General features: G+C 37.8%; 1 protein-coding gene across 1 annotated transcript in view; it reads left to right on the top strand.

Annotated features, from left to right (window-relative positions):
* Positions 1 to 26437, top strand: part of MAP3K15 (mitogen-activated protein kinase kinase kinase 15) — an 81017-nt gene that overhangs the window by 49040 nt on the left and 5540 nt on the right. The window contains exons 7-22 of the mRNA XM_058018262.1: positions 714 to 884; positions 1745 to 1857; positions 2867 to 3026; positions 3631 to 3781; positions 4187 to 4294; positions 5650 to 5699; positions 8682 to 8777; positions 10199 to 10286; positions 13887 to 14020; positions 14588 to 14715; positions 16438 to 16568; positions 16855 to 16960; positions 19305 to 19462; positions 22606 to 22789; positions 24444 to 24621; positions 25295 to 25469. Coding sequence (XP_057874245.1) covers positions 714 to 884; positions 1745 to 1857; positions 2867 to 3026; positions 3631 to 3781; positions 4187 to 4294; positions 5650 to 5699; positions 8682 to 8777; positions 10199 to 10286; positions 13887 to 14020; positions 14588 to 14715; positions 16438 to 16568; positions 16855 to 16960; positions 19305 to 19462; positions 22606 to 22789; positions 24444 to 24621; positions 25295 to 25469 — 2131 coding nt within the window. The remainder of the gene's footprint in view (positions 1 to 713; positions 885 to 1744; positions 1858 to 2866; positions 3027 to 3630; positions 3782 to 4186; positions 4295 to 5649; positions 5700 to 8681; positions 8778 to 10198; positions 10287 to 13886; positions 14021 to 14587; positions 14716 to 16437; positions 16569 to 16854; positions 16961 to 19304; positions 19463 to 22605; positions 22790 to 24443; positions 24622 to 25294; positions 25470 to 26437) is intronic.

Below are 26437 nucleotides of genomic sequence, written 5' to 3'. Positions count from 1 at the left end.
GCCAAAAATCTGATTATTTAATAATAATAAGGAATGGAAATGTTATTTAATCACCATTTTCTTATTAACACAGCTCTTAAATGTTTGTCAAAACATGCTGTATCACAGCTGTTTGTTTTCCAAATCCTTTTGTAATCTGAACAATTTAAATTAAGCAATACAGTTCAATTTCACCCTTCTATTCTTGTTGGAGTTCAAAGGCTCCATATTGAGCTCTGTCATTCTTTCGGATAGGATTGGATTGAACTGGCCTCTGCAATTAATTGGTATTTCCTGGTATCATTTCTGTATCCTCTGGATTCAAGATTACAAATCTTGGACATAGCTGAATGATCTGTCACACTGAATGCTGAAAATGGCCATTTTTGTTGAGTATTGTCAGGAATGAACACTAAACAGGCACTTTTTTCTCATTGCAGGATGTTCAGGGTGTGCTTGTGTACACAGGAAAGAATCAAATTAGATGGCAGATTTTTATCAAAGAGGAGTTCAGGATTTGCTTCAGTTCTTATGTGAGCTACACATAGAGACCAACGACAGGAGAGTGAATTTGGGTTTTATCAGTCAGCCAACAATCATGCATCAGTCTGAATAAAGTCAAGTGTGTGTATGATGGATGGATTGTGGGATAGATGAGGGATACTGTTCTCTCATCTTGCAGTTACTGTTTCAGGTCTGAACTCATTTATATTATCCTCTGTATTTGATTTCAGAAGAAATAATGCAGGAGACAGAGAGAAGGCACTACAAGTTATGCTTCAAGTCCTGCAGACATGTGATCACCCTGCTCCAGACATGTTTTGTTTATGTGGGAGGATCTACAAGGATATGTTTCTTGATTCTGACTGTAAAGATACCAACAGTCGAGATCATTCCATTGAATGGTAACAGAAAAAAAAAAAAACAAAAAAACCAGAAAAATCTGTTTAAAAGCATTTTCAGACTTTTAACTTCTGGTTGTGAAAAGCAGGGCTGTAATAATTAGAAGATCAGTTTTTCTATTTATCTCTGTTTTTCAGGGTCCTGTTTGAATAAGTGGTTTACTGAGCATCACATCTGTGTACATGCATTTCATTGCTTCTCTTTATAAACTCTTCTGGAAATTGCATGATGCACTTTATTGGGAGGGATGATGACTAATCTCTGTCTTTATTGAGGAAATATACAATTGATGTGTCTTAAGACCAAAATGAAATACAAGTGAGATCATGGAGTTATGTTAGTCCTCTGTGCAAGGATGGTTTCCATGCTGGATCCCCAGAAAAAGCAATGATCTACTGTATATAAGGAAAAACAGTGAAACTGTGTTATAAATTTTCTGAAGACATTAATGCATGCATATGCATACAGGCTCTCACTGACATACTGTTCATATAGGTGTGTTTGTATAATCATATTTGTGAGTACAAGAATTTTAGCAATGTGGGTTTGAACTGTAATTGTGCAATATTCTCTCCCACCCTCTCTTTCCCCCCATACAACATGGGTGGGTAGCAGTGAACTTGCAAGCTTCAGGTGGATCTCTTGGTCCTGCACCAGTTAGTAGCAGGCATTCAGCCTGTGTCAGCTGTGTCTCACTTATCTTTAATGAATATGAAACTTTAAATAAAGGGTTTGGGGCCATTGGTGCCAACTAGTCGTACAATCCTTACAGTAAATCAATAGCTTAAAATACCTACCAAAACTTTGCAATATTTCAGTTCTTCTAAAGAGTGAGATGTGAGTTCTTGACTCTTCTCTGCAGGTATCGCAAAGGATTTGAACTCCAGCCAACTCTCTATTCTGGAATTAACCTTGCAGTTTTGCTGCTTGTTGCAGGACAACAGTTTGAAAGCTCAATGGAACTGAGAAAAATAGGTAAATAGCCACACACAGTGCCACAGACAGGTTTTCTGCCTCTCTCCCTATGAAGAAACAAAATACTTGCAGTGATGGGTTGCATAGACACAAGGGTGGTTCAGGCTTTTTTGTGGTGGGTCCTGGATAGCAGCCTAAAGCACAGGGATCTCAAAGGCACATTTTCCTTCTGGCTGCCTTGGAGCAGCCTTCTGGTATCATGGCCCATCTAAAGGGCCCCAGAGATTGGAGAACAACAAAGGACCAACTTCAGCAGCATCTGTAAACTGCCTTTACTGCACCACAGAGATTATCCCATTGCAGAACCAACAGGGCACAAAACCAGGAAGCGACAGGGTGGCCTAGTTCTCCTCAGGAATGCCAGGAAAGGGTTTCTTTTGTCACTGAGTTGAGAGATCCACAAAAAGAATTGCCTGGAAGGACCTACCAGGAGAGTTACTTGTTGTCTACTTAGAGTCAGTCTTCCACATATGTGCTAACTAAAATGCATCACTTTACATTTACAAAGAAATCCCATAATAGAAACAGATATGCAGATCTTCCTAGGGAGATGATAGTTGAACATTATATTTGGAATCTGGTCTTGTCTGAAATGCGTATTTGAGCCTTAAATGTTAAGAGTGCAAAGGTGGCTTTAAGTTATTCCTCTGACCCTGCTCTGGGGTGGACTTGTGTGAACCTCTAGCCATGGATCTCTTGCAGTAAATGCAGATGAGGACACAGATTTGTGCATCTTACACTGAGAATCAGGAGGCAGATAGCACAGACAGGAAGTAAAAGAGGTTTTTCAGCCCTGTGTTGTGGGGGTTCTTTATTGGAGGTGTGATTTGCAGATCCTTCCTCTGTATTGTGCAATGTTATTTTCTGGGGAAAACTTACTCGTGTTTATTTTCATCAGTAATGCTTAATCAAGTCTTAAATTAGTCTTTTACTGATCAACTTACCAGTAAAAAAGTCAAAAGAGTATTTTAGTGATAGAAAATTGAGGTTTCCAATTGAAATTTTACAGGTGTACGATTAAACAGTTTATTGGGAAGAAAAGGAAGCCTAGAAAAAATGAACAATTACTGGGATGTGGGACAGTTCTTCAGTGTGAGCATGCTGGCAAATGATGTTGGTAAAGCAGTCCAAGCAGCAGAGAAGCTTTTTAAGCTGAAACCTCCAGTGTGGTATGTGGTAGAAGGCTGTTGCTCAAGCACTAAACTATGGGGAAATACACAAATTTAAAAAATCTTGCAGTCACATGGATAACTTAACTGGCTTTTTCCATCGCAGATTGTTTGCAACTCTTAGTTTATGCTATGTTCTTTTATTATGAGAAGGAAGGGGGAAGGTGAAAAATTAAGTTATCCAGCATTGTCAGGTTATATCCCATTGAAGCATGTATTTTATAAGAAAAAATTTGGGTATTAGTAATGACTCCTTGTGAAGTAATTGTGAAAAATTGGGAAACCATTGTTTTCAGAGTTAAGATAGCTGCTGCTTCCCTCCACCATCTTCTGGTTCATCATATCCTGTCTAATCCCCATGTAACTACTTGTGTAACCATACCCATTTGCAAAAAGCTATTGTTCATGAACATCCATGGGAGCTTATGACTCAAGGCTTTGTCTAAACTTGCTATTCTTTCCAGAAATCTGTAAATATCAACACTACCATTGTGGTAGCTTTTAAAACACATTTCATTTTGGATGTCTAAGTCAGTGAAGTGGTTTTAGAATCTGGATGAATTTTGTTTTCTCTCTGTTAACTCACTAATTCAATACATTCTAGGTACTTGAAATCATTAGTTCAGAATCTGATGTTAATTCAGCGTTTCAAGAAACTCACCATAGAACATTCTCCTAAACAAGAAAGATTGACTTTCTGGCTAGATATAATTTTTGAGGCGACGAAAGAAACAACTAATGGACTGAGATTTCCAGTAAGATGTTATGTCCAAACAAGTTTTGTATGTTTTATGTTTCTGGATAGGATATCACAAGAATTGGAAGACTCTAAACATAATACTTAAAAATTTAACTGCCTGTTGTTTCATTGCATGAACCAAACTCCTGTACTTTCTTAATCTTTCTGCTATAAAAAAATTAACCCACCAACCTAAAAGCATTCTAAAAAAAACTTGTAAGTCTCCCTTAACAAATTGTGATACTGCAATTCTGTTGTTCATAAGAACACAGACCTTTCCTACCTAGTCTTGGCCTCCTGTCTCCCTTGAAAATTTTTTAGGTCTTACTTCAAAGTTACCTTCTGTCTATATCTGAGCATCTGAAGATACTGTAGTCTATTAGCTACTGGTTTATTAAGGAAAAATGCTCTCTGTCTTCAGGTTTTGGTGATAGAACCAACTAAAGTCTACCAGCCTGCTTATGTTTCAATCAACAGTGAAGCAGATGAGAGCTCTCTGTCTTTGTGGCATGTCTCTCCCCCTGAAATGGTAAAACTGTCAGCAAGTTTGTTAAATTTACTGATTCATTTTGCATAAAGCAATTATTTACATGTAGACTTTGGAGCACTTTACAAGAATTTTAAATTTGCTACATTTCTGTGAAGCCCAAGCCTCAGCATCTCTTGTGGAGATAAAAAAGTTGACATTTTACAGAGAAAGTAAAAGAAGTGACTGTGATTAGAAATCAAATGGTTCTGATGTCATTCAGATTTAACTTTTCTTGACCGTGTCTCTTAGAAATGCATGGGTTATTTGGTCTGCTCATAATATTTCTCATTAGAATTCTGTGATTTTAGTTAAGATGCAGGTCAAAAATTAAAAGTAAAGATAAAGCCTGGAATTCTGTTCAATATTTCAGGCATTTTAAAATTTTACAACTGTAATATTTGAAACTAGAAAAAATGGCAGCCTGTGACAAGTAAGTGTCAAGAAATAAAATATTTGGTGTCTTGGATTATTGGATAGGGTCACAGGGGATTAAGAAAGGAGTAGGCACAGTTATAGACAATGTCAGCTCTTAAAAAGGATAAATAATTTCAGTTTCACATTGAAACACTTGAAATCTGCAATGTATTTTGCCACACTTTCTTAGTATTAGAACAACATTGGTGGAGAATAGACCAAAAGCCCAGAGACACAGTGTAAAAGAAGCTTGTTGGAGCAGGACAAGACCACATGATTACCTGGATCTCTGAACAATTTTTCTGGTACATTTTTCTACTTCACTGTTTCAGGTGAATGTGTCTGACACAACTTTGCTTTGTGGAACAAATTTTTGGTGCATATCTGACATTGCTAAAAAAGATCCAGCTCATAGCTATAATCAGATTTATGGTGGGCTGCAGTCCTAGACACAGGCTGTCCTTCCTCTGTTTTGCCTCCAGTGTGTTCCCTGGGCCAAAGCTGTTGGCTCAAAACCTCTTAGGGAGACTGGTGAATTTGCTTTTCCCTTTGAACCTAGATAAGAATGGGACATAGTCTGCTCCATGTTTAATGTGAAGTGTAGATGTATTGCATCAAAAAAAGTTTGGTAAATTGTGCTGCACAAATTATTCTTCAAGATGAATTTACATGAGGAAATGTGGCCTTTGCTTCTACCCTGTGCCATTTATATTCATTTTTTCCTCAAAATGAAGTAAAATAGCAATGTATGTATAAGTTATTTACCCATGTATTAATCTTATTTCAAAATGTGGGAGCGGGGGAGAAGAAATAAAGAGAGAGAGAAAGAAGGAAAGAGAGAGACATGTTGGAAAACCTTTCTTTTGCTTACCGTGATGTGACTTTGTTTTCAGTATTAAATCATTAAACTGTGGTTGATTTTATCTCTTTTTTCTTTACAGAAACAGATTCATGAATGGAATTTTACAGCTTCTTCCATTAGGGGAATAAGGTTGGTATGTCAGTAACCAGTTCAGTGTCTTTTTGTGTGTGTTTTATATTTCCCGTAAGTGCAACATCTGGGCTCTACCTTAAATCTCTCTCTTTCAATGGCCTGTTATAAAAGCTTGCTCTGTCCAGCCTGCCTTGAAATGTCACAGAAGAGTTTGCCTTTCCGTGCATGGGCAGAGGTGTACATTTCTCATAGGAACACTCAAATCTGAGAGGGTAATTGGTAGACTTCTTTGTTTTCTACTATGTAACTGACTTTTGTAGATTTTTCTAAATGTTTCACTGAAGTTATAAGCATCTCTGCATTTAAAAACATGGAGAGCACAAGGAAAGAAGAGCCCTTAGTGCTTCTTGCTTCCTTCCATAAGTGAAAGAGGCAAAGTAAATGAAATGAAAGTATCTGTAAGTAAATGAAACCATAGTATCTGTTTTCTGTTTGGAATTCAGAAATGCTTCTGATATGGCTTTATTTAAATACCTGCTAGCTAAAACTTGAATTATTAGAGAACTAATAAATGAGGCATAAATGTAGTTTTTGCTAAGGACAGAAAATAATTCTTAAGCTGTAAGTAGACTACTAGTGGAGTTTCTCAAGGACTAACCTTTAAATAGTTAAGACAGTTCCATTTTGTGATGCTTAGATCAATGAAAACACTAGTCACAAGTAAATGGGTCAAAATATTAGAACCAAAAAAGGTGAGAATATTATATAGAAAGAACAGGATTGTTCTGAGAACTGAAAGGATAGAAAATATTCACATTTGGTGTTAATAATTGCAAAGTGCATGGCTACATTTAGAAAGTAGATTATGTATGTTAAGTTGGGCTGCTTTGCTGCCAGAAGGGTGAGAGACAGAACACCAGGAGAGGAAAAAAAATTAAGCCTATCTCTTCTCTAAATTATGCAGGCTGCAGCTAAGAACCAGAGGAACTGGTAGTTCAGGGAACAGTACAGGGAACACCAGGTGGGCTTTTGCCTTCTCTCTGAGCTCCTGAGTCTCTGCACTGGTGGATCTGCCCTTTCTAGGGACATCTGTTGCTGTTGTCTAGGACCACGTGTGTGACTGCATAAGCTTAAGTGCTGGACAAACCTTCTGATTCAAGTACAAGAAGAAATTCAGATACCTCATGGGTTTTGTAGTTCTGAAAGGAGGGGGCTTCTAGGCTTTGGTCTCGACTAAGAGTGCCTGAAGTTTTAGGTCCCAGGTTTGCTTCCCTGAGCTTGCATAATTTACCTAAGCAAGTAAGCTCAGTGAAGTAGTATTTCTCTGAGTAATATGGGGGGCAGTTGAAAACCTGAAAGTGTGGATTTGGACATAGATTCTATAATAACTTCAGTCTTTTCTTCTAAAAGAAAAAGCAGGCTTTTGTTTAAATGAATTTTACATGGTATTTTATTCTATTACTCCAATGCAATGTGAATTACTGAAGTCTGTGGAACTTATTAAGAATAATTCAGCATAAAGTTTCTGTACCACATTAATTAACTTCAGTCAACACAATGCACAGAAATTAATCTTTGAGAAAGATAACTTTAATCAAAAGGAAGCAAGCAATTAATTTCATTTGCTTTGATTTTTAATCATTGCTGAGTGATTAAAAATTCACTGTATTACAAAGCCCAAAGAAGCAATCTTTTTTAAATTTATTGGAGTTATATGTTTGCTTTGTATGTGACAACTTCAAATTACTATACTTTTGAAATTCCATTCCTTTAAAAAAAATTGTGGTCTAATTTAAAATACACTCTTATCAAAACTCCTAAACTGTATTTATACTAACCAGTTCATCTTATATACCCCATACATGAAAATGTTTATAATGCAGTATTGTTACTTAGATTCTGTCTTGATGTCTTATATTTGCCCCTGGGAGAGTCACCTTGTTTTGTCTCTTAGTTCCCAAGTCTGATATGTGCTTGTCTGACTTGTTAGATTGGAAATTGCTATACTAAATGAAACTAAAGAATGGCATAGTTATTATTTTCACATATTTTTAGAAAAGTTTTCAGGCAAAATTCAGATTTTTTTGAACATTTTTGAGGTAGTCCTTAATGGTGCTTCAGCAAGCAACATCAATTGGTCATGTAACATGTGGCAACTTTGCTGTGTGCTGTCATGTATTTTAAGTAACTGGCTCAGCACAATATATGCAAAATAGAAGAGTTTGACTGAACAGATCAGGCAAGAATCTAAGAAATTTTATTAACTTAAAGCACAAAAATACCTTAAGAAGCCTAACAACTTGGGATTATGTAGCAAAATACTTCAGTGCAAATGGTTGGTGTAAGAGGTTTATTCTTAGATTTATTTTCATATTGATGCTGTGTTTTATGGCATTTCACTTTTTGCTTCAGTGCATTTATATGGGATATATGTGACACTGGCATGACACAATAAGCAATAAATAATCCCTTTTTCAGAATTATTGCTGCAATTTGGAGTAAATACTGGTCATCCCAAAACTAGTTTTTCAGTTTTAAGGCCATTAAAAATATAGACTGAGAAGGATCTGTTACACTGTTGGTATTTCCCAGTTCAGTTGTTTTTGTAGGCGCAATGGAATTATACAAACCTGAAGTACTTTTCAATCTTTAAGGAAAGGTTTTCTTTTAATAGCTAAATTAGTGTCAGAACAATTCACTTTCCATTGAGGTGTCATCAAGTACCATGGAATCTGATGGAATTGTGTAAAAGCTGAAGTGGAGATGAACAATAAACCAACCTCAATACACATCAGTATTTTACCAAAGTAAGCAGCAGCTTATTTATCACAATGGAGGTAGGATTATAGACTATATAAATAAGGTGAAAACTCATAGTTATAAGGAAAATATATGTAATTACATAGTGCTTCTCTGAGGTAATCAACTGTGAAAAAATGTATTTCTTAAGTGTCCATCATTAAAAAAAACCCTCCTCATTGCCCTATTTCTTACAAAAGTTGTATCCAAAATAACATTTTCCTAATGTGAATTTTACAGCATTTCCAAGTTTGATGAACGATGTTGTTTTCTTTATGTCCATGATAACTATGATGACTTTCAAATCTACTTTTCTACAGAAAACCAATGCAGTAGGTGAGTTCAGTTTGTGTGAATGTTGCATGCCTTATCTATATCTTAAATAAAATTGATTTCATAAAGATTGAAAACCAATATTTTGGCTTGAGAAACAGATTATTTCTTCATTTATTTTTTCTTGATGAAGAAGCAATGTAAACTCTGTGGTGCTTAAGGTGATTAGAATACCCATTATACTTCCTGTGTGATTCTGGTTAGTTTACCTACAAATCATTATGTCTGAAAAAGGCTTAACCAGTTTAATCTAAATTGCAGCTATTATCCCATTTTTCTTTATCTTGGCTATGTCATGTAAGGTGCTACATTGTTTTATTTTCCCTTTTGTGTCTGTTCAGTTTGATTAAAATAAGAGTATCTGAGTGTAACAAGAAATTCTAATTTACATTGTGTCAGAGACCTGTGTTACCGATTGCACCTGTAGTTAAATGTTTTCTAATGATCTGTTGTCTCTAAAAAGTAAGCAGGCTAACTGAATTTTAGGCCTAAATCTTTACAGACTAAGTTCTACCTTATGACTGGCAGTTGCAAATACACCTTCTGAATGGTGTAGGAAGGAGTTGTTAATACAACTTAGGTTTTGGAGCATAATGGTACATTCACTATTTCTTGCAATAATCACTACTTATGTATTACGTGGAATAAACTCAGGTTAAAGGAAATTACTAGCTTTGCAGTGTGCGTTGCATAAAAGGTAGGAAACACTAAAATTAATGTTACCTCCTCAGCCCTAATTTGCCAGTGCAATTGGTGTCTCATGAAACATGGACACATTTTTCATGCCACAATCAGTGTGCTACAGGAGTCCGTTCAAGAGGACTCTGTTATTTAATGAAAGAGATATAAAAAATTAAATTAGCATTTTAAAAATGTTTAAGTAATTGTTAACAATTTCTTATAGAATTTGGAAAAAAATGAGTGGCTCAGTCAGGGAACTACAGGAAAAAATGTTCTTGTACTTAGGTATCTCCACCCTGGAGAACTAGAAATTAGTTAAAACTCTGTTCTTCTACCTACATTGCTACTTTTATACTTTTAGCTTTTTAAATGCCTGACAAAAATCTACAACATCTGATTTTCTGAAATACTGAGTAATCACACTTGCAGCCAAACATGTACTGAAAAAGTATTTGAGTTGAATCTACCAAGATTTTACTAGGCAATTGCAAAAACAAGCAACTATCAAGTTCTACTACAGCAAACATAATAATTTTATAAATAATGAGGGTTTTCAGTTGTGTTTGATGTTCTTCATCGTTTAAAATGGGATAAATATGGAGAAAGTCAGTAATGAAAGCAAGCTGTGAACATGCTAGTCAGTTTATTAGCTTGAAAGCAATGCCCAGCTTGCAAGAATCTGTTTAATCTGCTTCCAAAAGGGTATTCTTCTTTGATCTTGTGCTTTGTATTTCTTTTTTTAGATTCTGTGGTTTAGTGAAAGAAATTTTGTCTGATGCAGTTGGTAGTACTTTGGAACTAGAAGGAGAAATAGATGGAGACACATTAGAGGTATGTCAAGGATAAAAGATCTGAAAACTCTGAAACTTGTTCTCAGTCTTCCCTACAGTTTCATATCAGTAAAACAGAAAGATAAACATAATTTTAATTCCTTAATTGTATATGCAATTTAAATTCTTTCAAAATTTTTTGAACATGAGATTTGCATTCATTTGAAAAGACACTTTTTTAATGAAGTGGGTCTGTTACTACTGTAAACTGCTTAAATCCTTAATGAAATGTGTTACTGTGTTTGTATTCTCTTGTTAACAATGTATAGATAAGAGTCAACTGTTATCAGCTGGCTCAAGTGGATAAAAAAGATAAAATATTAAATAAATGATTAAAAAAAGCCATTAAAAAGGTACTTTAGTTTTTCTGCCCGGTACTTGATACCATTACTACTCCGAGTAATTTCATTTGACAGGCTTCTGTCCCAGAGATATTGCAGGTATTTAGGATCAGATTAATACACTGAGCTTTTTTTTCTTATCACTGTAACATCCATGTTAGGAATCCAGTAGCTGTAGGCTTTCTTTCTAATTAATACAGAGAGGAAAAAAGGAAAAGCAACCAACTTGGAAAGAGTTATTCACATTTCATGTGGATTTCATGTGAATCCATGTCTTCATAAGAGAAAGTGACTCATAGCAGATGTCCAATTAAATACATACCCTGTATTTATTATTCTTCTTTTTATTTGTTTTGAAATCGGAAAAGCCGACGTAGAAGGGAGGTTGTAATTTTTATTTGGACAAGCAAATTTAATCAATCAATTAATGGGCATGAAAACCCTCCTGTGGCTTGTTTGAGCTGGGCATCTTTCTGATTGTGTCTCATTCCAGCAATTCTCTTAGGCCAACCATTCAGAGCAGCTGTTCATGGTAGTGAGCTTTTGTAGGACTTGAGGCTTCAGGGGACAAAAAAGAAAATATAGAACTCTCTGCTGTACTGCTAAATGTAGTTTCATAAAGTGGGAAAGATGAGTTTGGAGTTCATTTGGCCACAGAATTCTTTCCTCAAGCGGAAAGGACAAATACACACATCTGTTAAGCCCAGTTTAATACATCCATCTGTGGTCTTGACACAGCTTCAGGGCTCTGCCTTGGTACAGACAGGGCATTAACTATAGCTGCAGTTCTTTATATTACATAATTATGTACTCAGCTAATAGCAGGGCTATCTCCACACAACACAGTCTGTTCAGCTGTGTAACAGTCTCTCAGAGGATGTGAGCTCATCGTGGCTTGAGCCTTTTAAAAACTAAACTGATAAAATCACTGACAATGCGTAGGAGGAAGCAATCCTGCATGAATGAATGATACATAGAGATGTGACTACAGAAATTTATTTTAAATCTTTGAGCTATATCATTCTGCCTATCTTGAACTTTTCACAGTTGTCACCTTGTACTTATTGTCTTAGTTTATGACACTGAAACAGAAATCAGGACTTCTGAAGGGGAGAAATAATTAGTTTAGTGTATAAACGAAGAAAGACACTTAATGCCTTTCTGCAGCTTGAGATCTTACTTTTAAGAAGTGACAATGAGGAAAATGCAGCTTTATGTGGTCTTGATAGGTTCCACTAATACAGAGAAAACAGTTCTTGCTGTTAATAAAACAGTTGTTTATATTTGGGGAAGAGGAGGAAATAACCTACTGCAAAGTCTGGGGGAAGAAAATCTGATTTCAGTCAAGATCCTTAAGAGCATGTTGTTGCAAGGGGTTGTATATTTTATGTATAAACTGCAGTCTAATTTTACAGCTAGCAAGTATTTTGAAGGAGTGTGAATGTTGCAGTTCCTTCAGCCCTGGGGTATTCACTTCCATATATTGATAAGAAGTTGCTATCACTTTAAGAATACCTGCTGTGCCCCAGTTGGATAATCTAAAGAACACTCTGCCTTACAGAAGGTCAGATATGAACACTTGTTTACTTGTACCTACTGGCTGGATTTCACAGCCAGTGGATCACTTATTCAGATTTTTGGCAACCAACAGTGGTTAATTCAATATTTGTAGATGTTGGGATGAGAAGAGGCAAATGCAAAGTGACATCAAGTATATACAAGTCTATTAAACTGTCTACTAACTAACACTGAACTCTAAATACCAACAATTTTCGTCTATCATGGGACCTAGACTGGAGAACATAGATTTCCCCACAGTAATTAAAGGGTTGGCTTAGGACCAGTGTGTTGCAGATGGGGTTGCTGTCAATCCTAAATTCTGCAATGTGACTGCTGTCTTTTTTTTTGCACAGTTTTATGTCATATGATAGCTGTGAAAGCTGGATGTGCTCCTACCAAAGAACCTGGCAAGTTTTGCATATGGCGTTTTGGGTCAGTTATGCCTATCGTGTAACGAGATTATGTTGTGAGCTGTGAAGTGCTGAAATGTGGTAAATGGAGCTGTGCTAAAGCTGTGCTTGCTCCAGTTTAGTTCCACTGAGCAGAATATGCTGTTAGGATAAGTGACAGACGGGTTTCCTTTAGCACATTCCATACAGCAGCAGGAAAGTTGCCATCTTTGCCGAGGTGAAGAGGGGGAGTGTGGATACTGCGGCAGCAGAGCTGCCATGTGAACTGGGAAGGCACATCAAAGGAATTCTCCAAGGCTGCATTCTGTCAGAGAGTTATATTGGACAATGCAGAAAAAGTGGTCATTGGCAGAAAAGTCCATAGTTATGGCCATTGTAAAAAGTTTTATTGTTTGTTTTTTTAATAGGGAAATCACATGAGGCCACAGAGAATACCCTGCAGTTTTCCCATATGGGACATCCTCTTGCATATGGGCAGATATTAGGGAGATCTGTGTACTCCTGACAATATCTGAGACTATGAAATTGTCTAGTTCCCTTCATCCTTTATTAGTTCCCTGATTTGAATCATGGATGTGCTGTTCAACTCAGCTTCCATAAGAAATTTGGTTTTATAGAGTGTCTGAGGTACGCTTCCATTAAGCATCATTCACTCCTTTAGAGTATGGGAGTTCTGTCACAAGGTTGCTATATGAGGTGGTGTAAATTAGTGTAACTTTGCTGAAGTCAGTGAACCAGCATTGAGTTGTTCAGCTGGAAATATGACCAAGCACATTTCAGCAGCAGTGGAAACCACCATTACATGTAATAATTTGTTGACAAGATGAACATTTTTTTCTGCCCTTTGGAAAAATTTTATTGTGAGAGGGGATATCCTGGGGTGACTATATGGTCCAGTTACTTTTATCTATTCATTAAACCACTGATTTCAAAATTTTAGGTTATGTTCCATATATTTAGATGTTCTGAAGGCTCTGTCAGCAGCCCTTAGAGACAATACATGAATGGCTCCTTTTGACAGCAATGTTTCATTGAATTTGGTTTATTGGTATGTTCCCTGTTTGGATAAATGCGTATTTCTCAAAGCTGGTTAAGGAAGTTTGTATTACAAAGCAAGTAAGATGGAAATTTTGCAAGTTGTGTAAAGCACATGGCTGGTGGGTAACCTGCTGTCCTCCAGCTGCACTGCAGCAACACCTTTGTGCTGGGCTAAACTGGCATTAAGGCTCTCTGTAATGTCAAGTGTTAGTGATAACAATTTCTGTGCTACTTTGTCTTTTCTGTTTACAGTATGAATATGATTATGATGAGAATGGTGAAAGGGTAGTTCTAGGGAAAGGCACTTATGGAATAGTTTATGCTGGAAGAGACCTTAGCAACCAGGTCCGAATAGCCATCAAAGAAATACCTGAGAGAGACAGCAGGTAAGACCTAGTTCATTGTTTTGAAAATTTGGCTCTTCTTAGTATGTGGTTCTGTGTGGTTAGTTTATAAGATGCCAATATACTGAAATTCAATTACTATTTCCTACTATCCAAAAGTACCTTTTTGATAATAAAGACTTTGTAATTTTGGGGAAAATATATTATATATATCATAAATATGACAGTTAAATAATCTGCATGCGTATCTTACATTCCAGGAGACATTGGTTTTAGTTGCATGTCATTTGTATTCTTTTTGAGGAGGGTGAAAATCATGAGAGGAGCTCTGGAGTCAAAGACAGTGCTATGTATTGATACAGAAGACACACATATAAATTCTTGGAGGGCATGTTTCTCCACCAGAGTCCATCTGAGCTCTGTCTCTGTACCATTTTGGGATAGGCAGTGAATGATGCTGCATTTTAAGGTCATGGACAAGATGTTTGCTGAAAATTGGAGTGGTATCCCTAAGATACATTCTGTTGTCAAACTAGCATTTAAGCATAGCCTAGAACCTTTTCCTGCATGATGAAATAATTCTTGATTATTTTCTTTCTTTTTCAATAGGTATTCTCAACCTCTTCATGAAGAGATAGCACTGCACAAATATTTAAAGCATCGCAACATTGTCCAGTATCTTGGATCTGTTTCAGAAAATGGGTACATTAAAATTTTTATGGAGCAGGTGCCAGGAGGTTTGTATCATGCTGAGTTTGGTCTGCCAAAGGAAGAGCATTTGGGACTCCAAACTGACTGAAAGTCAGTAGATAAGCACTTAATGAGTTTGTGCACTCTGTATGGCTTTTCTGTTGGGATATTAACTGTATAAGTCCTTTTTCTCATAGAAAGAGAGTACTGGTTCCAGTACCCTCTCCCCTTTCTATAATAATTCTACACCTAGAGAAAAGTCATTAAAAGTATTTGGTTTCAAATACTCATGTGTTAAAAAATAGTGGAGTTAGAGCTGTATAGTCCATTGAGCTCAAGTGTCTGAATGATGACTGGAGTTTTCAGTGTAAGTTTCTTTTTGAGCAGTGGCACTGATAGAACAATTAAGTACTGTTTTTTAACTGCTGTGTACAAAGGACTGCTATTCCCTAGGTAGATTAGAGATTAAAGTGAGATGTGTTCCTTGCTCATAATTTCCAGTTTCACTCCTCCAGCTTTCTCTGCTGGAGGAAGATGATGTGAAATCTCTTTGTAACCTCTGTACCTTGTTTCCTTCTCCATTTTGCCATTTTCCTCTTCAGAGTCAATGGTGTATCAGAATGAGTGTTAGAATTTGCATTATTTTAATTTGCAAAGTGAAAACAGAAATAAGAAAAATGGGGGAAAAAGTTCAGATTTTCTAAGAAAGGTCCAAACAAACATTCAAAGTGGAATTAAATGCATCCAGGCCATTAAGGGATGTAGGGAAATTATTTCATTTTTTGAATCTTTGTGACCTTCTCATCTGACAGCTGAGATACTTTGACCTGCGTCACTCATGCAGATGTGATGAAATTATACCAACACTTCCACTTGTTTTCCCACACTTGTTCACAGCGTCAGCTGGTGTTGTTTCCTGTTCATATATGCACAGTAAAGTGTGCTGTGATTAGTTGCTAATGGCAAGATATTACTCAACCAATTTAGATATTTTAAACTCTGTAGCCAGTCTTAAAAAGGAACCAGCTGTTCATATTATATGAGATTCTTTGAGGAAACTTCACTTTAGAAAGCTGTCTGTTCCTTTAGCTGAATTTTTCTGGCCTTAAGTAGACCTACTGCACTTAGTTTATTTTGTGCTAAATAAGTAAAACTGTTATTTATTTTGCCCCATGATTTAAATATTTGTGTTCTTTAAGGATTAGTTTTATTAGAATTAGGGATGTGTAGATGGCCCATCTCCTACTCTGAATATCCATTCAGGAGTTTTTTTTTTCCAGTAGCTTTCTTTCCTGTCTGAATATTGCCAGAGGTTGATGCCATATTTGTAAAGAGGAGGCTCTCTAATATAGATTCTACCCTCCCTGCCTCAAGAAAATCAGCTTGTCTTTGCCCATACCTGTGTTTATGAAGTACAATGTGCAACATGGTAGAGTGTTTCCTTTAGACCTTGTTTCATTATGGGCTACATGGCTGCTAGTTGTAGTCTCAGCAGTTGTTACAGTGAAGTGAGGGGGATGGATCCAGCTCTGTCAGAACATTTATTCTTGTTGTGGGAGTAGAACCTGACCTGGCAAATAAGAAATAATCAGTCCAGAGCAGCAGCAAATTATTTGCTATGAGTGATCTAGCAAGAATTTGGCTTAATCATGGGTACTGCTTTCCTTTTATATTAGGATGTTGAGCAAAGGCTTTATCCAGACGTACATGTTTCATGTTAATTTGGGGAATTTGCTATCTTGATACACTTTGTTCTTAAACTCCTGTAGGCAGCCTCTCAGCTCTCTTAAGATCTAAGTGGGGCCCAATGAAAGAACCTACAATTAAATTTTACACTAAGCAGATTCTGGAAGGCCTCAAGTATCTCCATGAGAACCAGATTGTACACAGAGATATAAAGGTAATGTTTCCTTTTGTGTGTCTTGTTTGATTTGCTTTACTTCAGTTAGTTTTACTTTAGTCTGAAGTGGAATTTTTACTAGGATTTCATGGAAGCTGAAAACAAAAGGAAGGTATAAACCTTCTCCTGGTGCTCCTGGAATATTGCTTTGTGGAAAGGTATATTACAAAGATAAGTGCAAACTTGAAGGAATATTGAGATTGAAAATCTGTATTTTTCTGTCTCCCCCTCCCTGTTTGCTGCCTCCCTCTCTCCTTCCCCTCCTTCCCTCTCCTCTCCTAACCAGGGGGACAATGTTCTGGTGAACACCTACAGTGGCGTGGTTAAGATATCAGATTTTGGTACTTCCAAACGGCTGGCAGGAATCAATCCATGCACTGAAACCTTTACAGGTAAGTTTAATCTAGTAGAGTGTTTAACATTTTTATGACAGGTTTAGCATTCAAGCCAAGAGGCTCTTTGGCTTAGTGATGAAAACACTCTTGGGTGTCTGTTTGCAGGGCAGAGTAAATGGGAGTGTGGTCACCATAAACATAGGCTTGATAGCTTTCTTGACTTTTTTTTAAATTAAACTCTCTTCCATTTTACTTTTTGGGGGTAAAATCTTTTCTTCAAAGTGTTCCTTAAGTAGCAATTGATAGTTGCAATTAGATCTGGAAACACTTGAATTTAGCAAATTTGCCATTTAACAATCTTGGTATTAGTAACTTACACTTGCACACTTTCTAGATGTATGTTTAAAAGTGCAGAAAACCAAACTCAAAATTATGAACACTTTCAGTTTTGAGGTATTAATTATAAAACCCAACCAACTGGATAATAACACTAAAAAGAAGAGTTTACAGGAAAATTTTAGGCTGATGTGTTACAGAACAGCTTTTAATACAACAAGGTTTTAAAGACTTGTAATATTCAGGGAGAACAAAAATTACTGAGCAAAAGGGGAAACTCCACATTAAAAAATGAATATGTGGTCACATCGTTTCTGTGATCAGTGGATGTGGTTAACATGGTGGTTTTGCTTGTTATATGGCCTTATGCAAAGGCTTATAGCACAAGCCTCTTACTTGCCTGCAGTTTAAGTAAATGGTACACAGACAAAGCCACTAGTCATGGATGGCTTCAGAGTGGAAGACAAGAGATAACAAACTTCACTTAAGTGAAAATCAAGACTTCCCTTTACCTCTCTGGTGGTATGTCTGCAGCTCCTCCAGCTTTCTTACAAAGGAAGCCATGCAAATAAAATTAAGGTTCTGAAGTAATTTACCTTTCTCAGTTATTTTTTCTCATTATTACTCATTATCATTCTCTTTGCCTGTATTTTGCATGCTCCTCAGTGACTTTTTTAGCAACTGGTTGTCAGTAGGGATGATATATGGAGAAGTGATATCTTAAGAAAAATCACCATACTGTAATAAAAGGAGGTAACTCTTTCCTTGTGCCCTTCTTCTTTCTCCTCTTGCAAATTTTCAGCCCTGTTTGTGCCTTTGAGATGTAATTTGCCATGTGAATAAATACTTATCATTTTGGATCTAAATCAGTAAGCAAGTAGCTATACCCCAAAGGACCTTAAAAGGTTTCTAGAAATTTGGTTTTGTTCTCTAGTGCAGTACATAAACCCTAGATTTTAGGCATTATGTAATGAAAGCACATGGTTTGAAGATCAAGACTTCTGATGGTGACATCCCTCCATTCAAGACACACAGCCTGAGGGCAAAGCTGTGGCTTGAACTTTCATTCTGCAGCAGTCACATTCAATGAGCATATGAAACCCTTGTACCTTCGCCATATGTCCACTACTTGATAGTTCACAGCTCTGTGGCAGTATAGTTTTATTGCATTCCTAAGAAGAAAAATAATTCAATTTAAAGATGTTACAACAGAGCTGATAGAAATTCAGGTGGAGAAAGAACTGTAGTGTTCAAAACACTCTGAGCTTATAGAGGTTTCTGCTGGTGATGGTGTGGGGTCTTCCTGTGAAGACACTCATTAGCTGTGTTAGTGAATGGTTCAATGAGTGGTACCAAATTGACCATTTTTTATTTAATTTTTTACTGTACTGTTCTTTATCAGCATTATTACTAGTATTACACTCAGGTTGTCTACAGGCAGGATCTCATTTTGTCAATCTGTATAACTTTTGAAATTCTAACCAGTTGGTTTGTTGGGTTGGATTTTTGTTTGTTTTTTGGTTGGTTTTGCTAACCTTGGATGTCCAAAATTCCAAGCACATCCAAAGGATCCTGGAATTCTAGACTAACTATGATGAGTTGCCTTAGTTATTGCCCTGTATTTGCAAACTAGCTTTTCTTCAAACTAACTGTTTGAAATTTCCTGTCACTAGTGTTCTCATTATTGGGGTAAAATATGAAGAATTATTCCCATGAAGGCTATCTGTCACTTCTCAGATTTTGCCATCTCTTACATGCATAATCTTGAAAAGTTGGTGTCTGCAAAAATTTCATATAATTTTATTTTCTGGGGAAGCTATTGGATTATGTGGTGTATAGACTTTCAGCATTTGAAACCTTGTGTTAGAAAGGAGGGGCAAAAAGATAGTTTTAAAAAAAGATGCTATAAAATAAGTTTTTGTTTAGTTTTCAGTGCTGATATGGGAGATAAGGTATTTGGCTATACAGGTTGCATTTCACAATTTTTGGCTTATTGAGTGTTGTGTTAATCCTCCTTAATAAGAATGAAGAATGTACACTTGACAGCTCTTTTTGTCCTGACCAGGAACCTTGCAGTACATGGCTCCAGAAATCATCGATAAAGGACCACGAGGATATGGTGCTCCTGCTGACATCTGGTCCCTGGGCTGCACCATTATTGAGATGGCAACAGGCAAACCTCCTTTTCATGAACTAGGGGAGCCCCAAGCTGCAATGTTTAAAGTAAATACATCTTTCTTGCTTTAGAGTTGATGAATTTTCAATTATAGCTTAATTTCATAATATTAATAGGTAATAACATTGTCTTACGTGGGTTGTTTTGCACAAAGCCATAGTCTGACCTGTGTTTTTAACTCTTGCTGAGAGATCCTCCCCTTCTCTAAGCTGAATTGCTCTAGGGGTTGATCAGTTATTTTTGTGCTGGAAATAGGTCATGACTCAGAGTAGCAATCTGAAAAATGAGTGAAGGCTTATGAAAACTAATATCCCCTGTGTTACTTTTTTCAGCTCCTGCTCTTGTTTTATGATTTCCTTCTTGTAACCAGTCTCCCCAGTAATGACAAACAAGTTATTTCTGCTCCTTTATGTAATTTTTGTAAGCCTCCTTCCCAAAGGAAAATGTTGTAAAGGCCCAGTCTCTGCAACAGGGATGCAGGAAGATGTGGTGGAAAAGGGCAGGGGATTAGCTCTCCAGCATGTATTAAAGGAGTAAAATACTCTGCATTTCCATTCCAAGTCCTTCTGCTCATAGCTTCCTCCTCAGTAAGCTGTTGTCTCTATTACATTGTTTCTCTTAGTGTATCTGTTTTCAAATGCAAAAATTAACACTTGAGAATCCTTCAGATAGTTTTGACAATAAAAGTTTTAAAGAAGTTACTTGTTCTACCTCTGTAACTAACAGGAATGTAACAACTATGATGTTTCAAATAAGTAGACTGAAAATTTTTGGTTCTTCCATTGGCTTGCAGTAGACCTTTAGTAAAGCACTAAAGTTTTCAGTTATGCTTGAGAATTCTCATTCTTATAGTGGGGAAAATAACTTAGCAAACTTCTTTAAATTACCAATGCTGTAATTTTTTCATGTATCTTGTTGGAAGCCACTGTGTGAGCTTAGTATCATCATTAATGCAATCATGGTGGCAAAATCAAGTCTTTATCAATAGGTACAGAAATCTGGGCTGCAGTTCAGCATGACATGTAATGTCATACATCATACTAGGCCTGTGAGTTGTCCCATGAGCCACTGCTAAAAGGCAAAAAAAGGATGATTATGGGGTTTGATACACTTATTTTAGTGGTATAATAGGTCACCTTGGAGCTGTCAACTTGTGTCATACCTCAAAAGAAGCTGCCTGGGTGAACATGGTTTGGCTCACTAAAGCTTTCCTGAGGGAGCCATGGAAAGAGACTTTTCCACATCACTGTAAATGTCAGATACAATTCTGTTGGCAGATGCCTTTTAACCTTATGTACCTGGCATGTAGTTGTGACTGCTGAATGAGTTACACATCTTATTTTCAGCACTGTTTAATGGAAGTTTTTAGCATTCTTATTGCAGACTGCATTAATGTACCACAGGCAGGCATTTGGTTTTGTTTCCTGTTACTTGCCTCTCCTGGGACCTGTTTGAAATTGTGTCTTGCTAGGCACCATACAAACCATGTTTTCTTTTTCTGTGTAATGAAAGTTAGCAAGCTGGAAGCTGAATTTGAAACAGGCTGGCTGGGCAAACATGTAAAAAGAAGTCTGGAAAACTTGGAATATTGAACTTTTGAGGTCCCCACCTCCACACATGAATGCTCCGTTGTGCTTAGGGCAGGTGAGGAGAGGGAAGGTTTAAGTCTCCCTGTGCAGTCGCTTTAGAAATTGCAAATGACCAAATAGTTGGGCAGAGTAGAGAAAAGGGGCTATAATAAACCAAGAACTGGATAGGTCCTGGCTGAGTGTGCATTGTGTGGTATTTATTTGTGAGCACAGAACGTGTGCATCTGTGTCTGTGTGAAAAGAGTACAAACGAATGGCATTCAGTGGAGACCAAGTACACTAGTGTTGCCATAGAATTTGCAGGTGGTTGTGACAAAACCTAGTCCCCTTGAGCAACAGAGATTAAGACAAGATCAGAGACATGCTTTTAAACTTCCTGGCCCCGGTTTAAAATTTTCCTAGATTTTTACTTGGTGCATAAGAGTGAAACCTGGCACCAGAGTGCTGCCAGTTTGTGGCACTGAGCCTTGAATGTGCTCAGGTCATGGTTTGGAAGGCCTTAAAGCCCTGTTAGCATTTTATTACTGCACTGTCATTCAAACAGAAGCAGGACTGCTCAGCATTTTTTCCTTCAGTTTGTATTCAAGCTGAACCAGTATTGTGAGCACTTAATAGTGCCACAGTTAATGCAGCTCTAATGAGATTATTTGAAAGCAGATGGCACTTCACTGCTGGGCTGCTGTCTCCCTTGTGGACACTACCTTTGTGCTTGTTCTCCAGGATGTGTTTTGTGCAAAGATGCTGAGACTACAAACCATAAACTCTCCAGACATGTGGATGCAGTGCACACATGTTGTACAGCTCTGGCTTCCAAACAGTTCTGCCAGATTGACATTAGAGAATAAGAAGGCAGCAAGGAGCTGGAAAAATCACTAGGGAGCAACCTGTAGAAGTACATTTTTCATTACTTAAAGACACAGTCTTAAAAGAGACTCATTTAAGTAATGACTTAAAATAAGAGCAATTACTTAAAGAATGGATCAACAAGGATCTTGTTAAAGCTTTGGACGTCATGTGAATTTTAATTAAATAACACTGAAAGACTTCAGAAGACATCTGGCCCGAGAGGGGGGATGGTGACAAGGTCTGGCAAGGTCAGTGTGTGTATTTGTGCAAGGAAATTTGTCAGTGGCAGGAGCAGAAGGGGTGTCACCCCAGGCTGTTGGTGATAGAGGAGGAAATTATGGGCATGAATATGCTGGAGGAGGCAGCAGGAGAGACACAGGAGAGACTCAGCTGTGAGCAGGGGTGATGGGAAACCTGTGCAATAGCTGGAGGGGTTTGTGGCTGGTCAGAGGAGGAGTATTTGAAGCACTTGGTGTCAATAATGCCCAGATACCAAGATTGCCTGAAAGAAGATGATTAGATACATCCATACCTTGACATTTATGTAATATCACATGGATATTTACACCATGTTTGCCATGAAATAGAACAGGATTTGAACCTTGTTGTCACTTTAGTGCTTTGTATGGGACCTGTATCACTCCTTTTCTACAAGAGTCAGGAGAAATGTGAGTGACTGTATTATAAGAGCTTTGGCCCATGGTCTCCTTGAAGTTGTTTCATAAAAATAATTAGTATTTGTGTTTTACTTGCAGGTTGGGATGTTTAAGATTCATCCTGAAATTCCAGAATCAGTGACTGCTGAAACAAAGGCCTTTATTTTGCTCTGTTTTGAACCTGATCCTAGTAAACGTGTTACAGCATCTGATTTGCTCAGAGATTCTTTCCTGAAGCAAGTGAACAAGGGCAAGAAAAGCAAAATTGCATTCAAGCCTTCAGGTAAAGAATTATCAGCCAAATCCAAGTCAACATCATCATTAAGTGTTATTTAAAAGATTGGAATCGTTAAGAACTTTGTTTTGCCAAGGACATTTATTGTGCCAGGAAACAGCAGGAACTCAGCTATTAAAAATGTCCGTGATTTTTTATTATACATATTTAAATTTAATAATTCCCAGAAAATGAAGTGCCTTGCTTATTTTGTATTTTGCTTGCTGAAATCTCCCAAGGTCATTTTTCCTCTCCTCAGAAATAAATGCCTCATTTGTAGTAAATTAAAATTAGAAGAGTGACATTTGACAAAGACTTTCCAAAGCAGTTCTGCATTTTAGATTTGCAATTATATACACTTCAGAGGTCTGAGTTTCATAGAGTTTGACACCTGAAAATGTGGGTCTATCAGGTGTTTGGGTCAGCATAAACTTGATACATAACATTGAAATTTGGCATAAAGGTGCTAAAGTAGCTGTCTAATGGGTTGTTTTGTTTTATCTGCATAGCATGATTCTTCTTCTCTCCCCCCCCAATATGTTAGCCACTTGCTCAGTGATAAGATAAGGGACTTTAATATAGACTTGCCAAATATATTAAGAAACTGCCAGTTTCAAAACAGGGAAAGCCATTGGTCTGGCTGCTTCTTTCACCTGGCTGCACACCCACACACTCCCAATACAAATTGAAGTTCTTCCTATTTTTCAGCCCTTTCTCTTGGGACAGCAGCTCTCAATTTTCTGTCCTACTGAGATGCCTTGCACCAGGTTTCATGAGGTGACATTCAGTGTTTCATTTCTGTGACTGTTTAACCTCAGCCATCTGAACATCACTCATGTGCCATGGAGTATGTCAGAGCTTTCTGAACAACTTTCAACTTCTAGCTCTCATCCTTCCCTCACCTCCAAGAATTTTTAGTGACAAGCATCAAAAACTTTGGTCATTTTTCAGCTCCATGGCTATGTTCACCTTCTGTTGAGAGAACTTCTTTACCTTCCCTGCCATACAGCTGCAAACTGGCAATCAGGATTACAGTAAACTCTCAACATCTGGTTGGTTTGGTCTCATCATTGGTTTGGTTTTTTGTTTTGTTTTATTTTAAATTTTTTCTTATTTTTAAGATGAATTGGAAAGGGAGAAGAGACTTCCTTCAAGCCAGTGCTGAGAGGGAGGGTCCTTGCTAAGGGCAGGGGCACATGTGAGTGAGGCAGATATCTCAGGTATGGAGAGGGCAATTTGGTGCCCATTAAAGGTGAGGAGGACGTGTAGTAGAGTGGTCTCTGCTTAGATAGACATGCCTGTGGTGGAGCAGCAGATGAACTTCTTGGTTCAATTCAGGCTCTTCAAACTGCTGATGTCCATTTGAGCCACTTTGTGCAGCCAGCACCAAGGGGGATTGTGTGTATGTGTGAGAGAGGATAACAAAATAGCATTTCCTGTGAGTATCTGTGCTGTCTTTGGGTTTAGCAATTAACTTGTTAAAACCTTTTATTGCTTATTCATGCAATGATTTTGAATTGTGTTACTGCTTTTTATCAACAATGTTACTTCTCCCTCAGCCATTTTGCAAAATGCGGTCTTGAAGTCAGTGAAGATGATCCCAGCTGTTGAAAGCATGTTGCCCTTTTTGGCATGTCACCCATTTTACCATGTCTGTTCCCAGATTATACTCGGAATACATCCCTGCCCCTGCCCATCCATGGGGAGCAGGCTGGCAGTAGCAGCAGTGAGCATGGCTCTGTTTCACCAGACTCTGATGTACAGCATGAGGTGTTTTTCGAAAGGCCAAAGAGATCCATTTCAGAGATTCAGACAAAGCATCCCATTTCTCATTTACTAAGGTAAAGTATTTGCTTCTCACTTGACATCCTTGAGGGATTCTGTGGGTGTAATTCTTATTTTATTTTACCTGATGGCAATTTTTTCACATAATCATTAGGTAAACACGTATGTTAATCAGGAAGTTGCATAGACAGATTACCAGTTAATGTAAACATTGTCTATATTTAATAATAGATTCCTCTAATAATTCCTCTCCTTTAAGGTTTCCATGTACTTTTACACTTTTCTTCCTCCAGTGAGTAAATGTCAGTGGTCTTATTGATTGAGTTGATATAGATTTAGGAGTTAAGTGAGGATTTGACCCTTCCATGTACTCATGACAAAATGGGAAGCAGAAATGCAGCTCTGCTTCTCGTAAAGTGCAAAGCAATACCTTCAAATGAGTATGTTACAGTATGGGTCCAGAAAAAAATGAGTGGTTTCAGCTTTCCTCCCCAAAGCTGACATTAATGCCAGCTTCTTAGCAGGGGGAAACCAGCCATGTGGGTTTTGAGTCAGAAGAGGATCTGAGCCATCATCTGTCTCAAAAATAGCGTTTACCAGTCTGATCAATCTGCTGCTGTAGTTTGAACTGAGTTTTTAACCCCAGAAGTGTCCTTGCTCCCTTGTGGCAGCCCTGGTGCCTTGCTAATGCTGGGTCTCTCTTGTGCCTGTGCTGGGTGGCTGCCACAGCGTCCCTGACGAGGGCTCGGCCTCGGAGGACAGGAGCGCCTCGCCCTCGGTGGAGGACAAGGATTCCGGGCTGTTCCTGCTGCGCAAGGACAGCGAGCGCCGAGCCATCCTCTACAAAATCCTTAAGGAGGAGCAGGACAAAGTTGCTTCCAATTTGCAGGAGTGTATTGCACAGGTAATTTCACTTCAGCTCACCTTTTCCCATCTCAAAGAGGAAATAATGAGCCAAGACGTATTCCTTTTCTTAAAATAAATAAATGAAGGTATTTGGATTGTTCCTTCTGAGTATCTTTAATCTCTGAGACACGTAACTGTGTGAGCTGTTTGCTATTGTGTGAATGTGTAGCAAACACCATCTTTTAGCTGCTTGGGTTAAATGAGGGAGAGGTTTGGGCATTTGATGTGGGATTGTGGAGGGCTGAGGTTGGTGGGTTGGGTGGTTTTGATGTTGTCTTTTCTTTTGGCTTTTAAGGACATGGAGCTAAACTATCACATAGTAATAGGTATATTCTGCTTTAAAGGTTTAACCTGATTAACCTGATTAACAATTTTTAAGAAAATGTTTGTTAACTAGGTGCCAGGATCACAGTATGTGAATCTTAAGAAAGCTAAGGTAAATTTTCTGAAGGGGGGAAGGTGGGGTGGGAAGGTTTAGTTACTGTGAAGAGGAGCAAGAAAAAAAAATCATGGAATGGTTAATGCACACCCAGACATTGCCATACACCTCTAACAGCCTTTCCTTCTTAATGTCTTAATGAGAAAAGGAGACTCAGGGGTGACCTTATCACCCTCTTCAACTTCCTGAAGGGTGGCTGTGGTGAGCTGGGGGTCGGCCTCTTTCTCCGGGCAACAACAGACAGAACAAGAGGACACAGTCCCAAGCTGCACCAAGGGAGATACAGGCTAGAATTAAGGAGGAAGTTTTTCACAGAAAGAGTGGTCAAATACTGGAATCATCTACCCAGGGAGGTGGTGGAGTCACCATCACATGTGTTTAAGGGAAGACTGGATGTGGCCCTTGGTGCCATGATCTAGTTGAAGTGTTAGAACATGGGTTGGACTCGATGATCTTAAAGGTCTCTTCCAACCTAAAATTCTGTGATTCTGTCTGCTTGTGATGAGCCTCTCTGGTGAATGTGACTT

This window comes from Melospiza georgiana, chromosome 2 (genome assembly GCF_028018845.1).
Source record: "Melospiza georgiana isolate bMelGeo1 chromosome 2, bMelGeo1.pri, whole genome shotgun sequence".
Lineage (NCBI taxonomy): Eukaryota > Metazoa > Chordata > Aves > Passeriformes > Passerellidae > Melospiza > Melospiza georgiana.
Note: the sequence above shows the minus strand (reverse complement) of the source record. Positions and strands in the feature narration are given on the sequence as shown.